This window comes from Charadrius vociferus, unplaced genomic scaffold, assembly GCF_000708025.1.
Source record: "Charadrius vociferus isolate BGI_N301 unplaced genomic scaffold, ASM70802v2 scaffold147, whole genome shotgun sequence".
In the NCBI taxonomy this organism is placed as follows: domain Eukaryota; kingdom Metazoa; phylum Chordata; class Aves; order Charadriiformes; family Charadriidae; genus Charadrius; species Charadrius vociferus.
In genome coordinates, this window is record NW_009649570.1 from 1,686,026 (window position 1) to 1,691,525 (window position 5,500).

The 5,500-nt window shown below is 50.1% G+C and overlaps 1 protein-coding gene across 1 annotated transcript in view; it reads right to left on the reverse strand.

Annotated features, from left to right (window-relative positions):
• The window catches only part of TMEM194B (transmembrane protein 194B), a 33,777-nt gene extending 31,325 nt beyond the window's left edge, over nt 1-2,452 (reverse strand). Inside the window, exon 1 of the mRNA XM_009890220.1 lies at nt 2,263-2,452. Within this exon, the coding sequence (XP_009888522.1) occupies nt 2,263-2,452 (190 nt within the window). The remainder of the gene's footprint in view (nt 1-2,262) is intronic.
• Nucleotides 2,453-5,500: the final 3,048 nt, after the last annotated feature.

The window sequence follows — 5,500 nt, forward strand, 5'->3', positions numbered from 1 at the left end:
TCCTGCTGATGGCTCCGGCTATTTTTACAGGGCAAGAATTAAATAATAAACTAGTTTTGCCCTGAAGGAGGGACCTGAGCAATGCCTCAGCAATGCCCAGGGGCTCAGGGTTGGGATGAGGGCCAGGGCTGGCACGGGAGGGATGGCAATTGGTAGCCACCGGTGGTGGTAACGACATGACATGGGGAGGGTCGCAAGTCCTTTGACACTTTCCCATCCCTCCAGAGAGGTCTCATGCAAGCCTCGCCCTACCAAACCTACTGCTAGATATGCCCGCAGTTTTATATTCCTTTCTGCTGCTTGTTAGTGTATTTTCTCACTTCCCACCCCAGCTCCTGTATCTTCAGTAAGACTGGGCAAAGGATGGCCTTTTTGGTTTTACGGCTGACAGGCACAGAAGTAAGATTGTGTCCCAAACCACAATACTATTTCCGTGCCTGTGTCTGTAGGTATGATACAAAATGAAATGAAATTATTTTTATTTGACCAAAGCAGTGAGTCTGAGCCAAGATGATGATTCCATTTAATACTTGGTGTACCGAGCTCGCAAAAGTAATTTTTCCCCAATTTTTTTTTGTCGTTGTTCCTCTTGGTTTTAAGTTTCGGGGGGCTTTTTATCAGAAACAGACCATTTCAAAGCAAAAAGTTCAGCTCTGCTATTTTGAAAATGTTGAAATGGTATATTTTGACATCTCAGGAGTTCCTCCTCCTCCTCCTCCCTGTACTTTTCAGATGAATCTCTTCGTCAGACACAGACTGAACCTGTGAAGATGTTTGGTTCCTCCAGGGCTCTGTGTTTCATCGCATTTCACAACTATCGTGTGTTTTGCCCAGCTCTTCCCAAGTGCTTAGGTGACACCAGAGTGGAGTGATCACCGGTACCTTGTCGCCCCTGCACGAAATGGTGTGGTCGTGTCAGGCAATGGTGGCCAGGCAAGCAGTTGATAGTTTGACTACCAACTGCCCGTTGTGCAGCCCTTCCCCACCTTTGGCTGTAGAAGCCTGCATCGCTCGAGTCTCTGCATCAAGGCAGGACAGCAGCAGGACCTGTGTTTCCCGAAGGACTGAAACGGGCATGGCTAAAGTACCACGCAGGCACAGCTCTAAAATGGAGTAATTTCCAGGTTTGTCCCTGTTTTGATGCGGACTAAATTAGAAGTTTTAGCAAAGTCTTGTTTTATGAACTGCATGCAGAGGTCTTTGTCGGTGATCAATCTGTATCCTCAAACTGATTATAATTAGCGCACTATTTTATTTACATAGGATCAATCTAATTCAGATGACTAGATGAAATTCTTTGATCTTCAGGGTATAAGAGGTGAGACGATGATCACTTTATACAGTTGCTCCTGGCCATAAAATCTATTCATTTGAAAATCAATAGAAAGATATCACTTGCAGTGTTGATGAGATAACTTCTTCTGCTACTCAGCCCTGACCCTGTTCTCCTGGCTTTCACCCTCCTGTCAAGTTGAAATGTCTGTTTTTCTGGAAGCTCCGCTCCACCCCATCCTGCTCAGCTTTCCATGTGTGTGGGGGACTGTCGTTTTCCTGTGAAACCACGTTCTGATTTACGTGCGCCTAGCACGCACTCTGCTTCAAAACTCTTTTCCCAACCATGCATTCAGTCCAGTGTTGTAGCTGCCAAAAATACATCCCGCTCCGTCTTTGTCCTGTGTTGCATCGGAAGAGTTTATATGTATAGTGTTGTGGAGACTGTTGTGTCCCCCTTTCTGGGGCATGGTCTCTAAGAAGCGCTGTCGTCTGCTCAGCCAGTCCTGCCCGTTGCACAACGGTATGAATATTTATGATGCTAAATGATAATCCTTGCCTCTGACCCAGCACTCTTCTTCAGCAGATCTGGAATTGCTTCACTGAGGAAGCACTCAAATCATTATCCTAATTTCCAGATGGGGAAACCGAGGTGCTGGTAGGTGAAATAACCTGTCCGACGTCAGCAAAGGAGAGCTAGAAGGGGAGCGCGGCCGTTTCTGGCCCCAGCTACATGGTCCAGCTACTAGACCCTGCCACCTCCTCAATGACCGCTGGTAAAATTCGTGTTTATGCAATGCGGTTTTGTCTTCTCCATTAACAGCAAACACTTTTGAGTGTTTTCTTCACAGGCATTAATAGCCTCCCTGAGAAATGTGTTTCAACATGCATTTTCAGCAGCGCTCCCGCATGCGTTGTGCCCCAGCAAGGAGCTGTAAAGCTGTGACCTGCTCGGAGGAGGCAGACTGGGGTGAGGGGGAGAGGCGGCACCTATGCCCCTGCACTCCTCTCCTCCTCCTCCTCTTCCTCCTCCTCCTCCTCCACAACCCCTCTGCTCCTCCGGTGGCAGTCGGAGAGGCTGGGGACCGACCACGGAGACGTTCTGCGTGGAGCTCCTCGGGGAGCTGTACCAGCTGCTGTGTTGGCAGCCTCCGAGCTGCCTCTGGGTCTGACTTGCCATCTTGCCTCCTTGAATATAATTGCTCGCTGCGGATTTTTTTTTTTCTTTCCCTTTGATTCTGTGGCACTTGTACCCTCCCCAGATTCTTCGTCAATCTTGCAATCTGGGGAGTCTGAGGAAATAGAGAACGGATCATCTGCACATTTCTTCTGTATATTACGAAAGTGTCCCCATGCCATGTGTGATTCCAATCTTTCTTGTGTGTGTGTGTGTGTGTGTGTGTGTGTTTAATCAGACAGAACATCGAGGAGTCAGACTGTACCAGCAAGGTCTGTGTGCTGATCTGGGAAGGAAGGAGCCACTTCTGCAGAGATAATCCCTGCTCCCAACTCCGTAGAGGAGACAGCACATCTATTGCTTCCCCCTTTCTAACCCTGTGCTTTACCTCCCCGAACCCCACATGGCTCAGCCTTGCAAATTTTTTATGGCAGAGCATGTTCCCTCTCTTGCAGAGCCCGCTGGAGCAGGGCTGCTTGAACAGCAGTGGCTATGGGGAGTCCCTGAGGAGCAGCAGAACATGTCTGCCTGGAAATTGGCGCGTGCCGTGGATGAGCCCCTTTCTCATTCCTTGGAGGTCTTGAGGAACCAAATCACTTCATGGAAGTGGCCAGAATTTTAAGCAGAGGCTTTTTTTTCTCTCTTCTGTGTGTAAATAATACCCACCCAGGTACCTTAGCACGGTGGTAGATAAAGCACGTATAGAAGGCTGGGTGGGTTTATTTGGGTGCAAGGGTGTGTGTGCTCATTGTGCATTACATTCAATGTTCGTCACGAGCTTTTCAGCACTCTGTAGGCCCTGTGTCATGAAGATGATCAGACTACATAGTCCTCATGCTAGGTAAGGGTCTTAAAATTTGTCATTTATTCCCTAGCTTGCAAGCATTTTAGGAAAGACAGGAGATCTGAAATAGAGGTTGTCCTCTGAGCTGAAGTTCTGCTCCCTCCATAACTGGATCTACCTGATTTATTTACTTCCTTAGCATTACAACTTCTTGCTTTCACCTACCCTCCCTCAGTACGCTACAACCATTTCAAGATCAAAGTATAAAAGCATCAAACCAGCTATAAAATTATCGGAACTCTCTGCATCCCACCCTTCCCATTCTGTGCAGGGCAGACATCTTCTGAAGGAGACTTTTTACCTCCAGATGTCAGGACATTTGGGAGAAGGACCATCCTCTGTGGGCTGTAAGCGGAAGCAGTACCTGGGCAGGAAAGTATTTGCATTTTAATGATAGGACAGTGCTAAAAAATACTGTAAAAACACTTCCTTGCTTTTCGCTGGGGAAGTCTCAATTTGTCTCATCGGCTGCCTCTGGCTTTTTGCCCAGCGTTCTCAGATCTACTGGTGAAAGGAGACAGCAGAGCACGTTTGTCCTATTCCTCTTCCCCAGCGCCAGATGCCAGACTGGAGCACATACGCCACCGTTCCTGGTCTAAGGATGCACCGCTGAGGCGGCTACAAGTCTACTCAGCCCTCCCCTACATCTGCCCTGATGCATTCAGTAGCCCAGGATGGGGCTGAGTTGCGCCTTGCTCTCTGGCGGCTGTTGGAAGTGCTGCAATGTGCTGTAAGCGTCTCCGCAAATCCATTTGAATGCTCCTGAAGAAGCGCCATGAGTCTCTCTAGGATGGGCACGCGCAGTTCCAGGCGTGCACGGTCTCTGCCCAAGTCCCAGCACAGGGTCGCACTGGGTGGACTTCGGAGGTGTCCTGGGAACTTCTTGCAAGAGAAGGGGTTTGCATTGAGCATCCCCGGTGGAAACTTTGGCTTCCCATCTTGACGTGCACCGTTCCCGCTCCTTTTCCCCATAGGAGAGGCTGCGTTTCTGTCGCACTGGATGCATGGTATATAAAGCATCTAGGACGAAAAGTCTACAGAAGTGTGATTCTAATAATATTTTACAGCTTTAATTACCATGATTGTAGTGCCTAGAGGCGTATGCAAAAACATTTTGAGTGGGAGGAGAGAAGGCAGCGCTGTGAACATTTTTGTGGTTTTGCTGGGCAATGTGCAATTGAGTTTTCTCATGGGAACCACAGCGTGCCAGGGAGAAAAGCTGCCTCTACCTCCTCGTCTGCTCCGTTGGGATACTAGATCACACCCTATCGTTGAGGAGACAACCACAGTCACTCCAGTTTCAGACAAAAGCTGGGCTGACAGTGCCTCTGCTCTGCAGAGGGGGCTCCAGGTGCGGGCGCTGCCCGTTTCTGCAGGCAACAGGTATTTTTTCCTCGGGCAACACCCCTCCTGTACAGACAGCGGCAGTTTTGCCTGCAGGATGATTTTAGGATTGGGCAACTGCTGCTTTGTGGCATTGATCTGCCTGCAGCCTCAGGAGCAGCATGCCTGTTTCTCAGTCGGGTTACGCAACGTAGACAGAGCCCCCCAGCTCCCGCCAGCTGCCCACCCATTCCTGCCGTGCGTACCTCGGTGGCGAGGGGCAAGACGACATGAGGGGATGGACAGAGGGACCTGGGACCTTGTGCAGCTGGATGAGCCCTCCAGCACCCGCCACACCGCCCTCCAGCACCCTTCACCACGGGAGGCTGCATAGCACCATCGCGTTGTTAGGCCTACTGACGATCTCGATGGTCACAACTACATGGACCTGCTGGAGCATGTCCAGAGGAGAGCCACGAGGATGATCCGAGGGCTGGAGCACCTCTCCTATGAGGAGAGGCTGAGAGAGTTGGGGCTGTTCAGCCTGGAGAAGAGAAGGCTCCGCGGAGATCTTATTGCGGCCTTCAGCAGGCCTACAGGAGAGCTGGGGAAGAACTTTTTACAAGGGCATGTAGTGACAGGACGAGGGGGAATGGCTATAAACTGGAAGAGGGCAGGTTTAGATTAAACATTAGGAAGTTTTTCACTTTGAGGGTGGTAAGGCACTGGCACAGGTTGCCCAGAGAGGTTGTTGAGGCCCCATCCCTGGAGGTGTTTAAGGCCAGGCTGGACGTGGCCTTGGGCAACCTGGTCTAGTGGGAGGTGTCCCTGCCCATGGCAGGGGGGGTGGAACTCGATGGTCTTCAAGGGCCTTTCCAACCTAA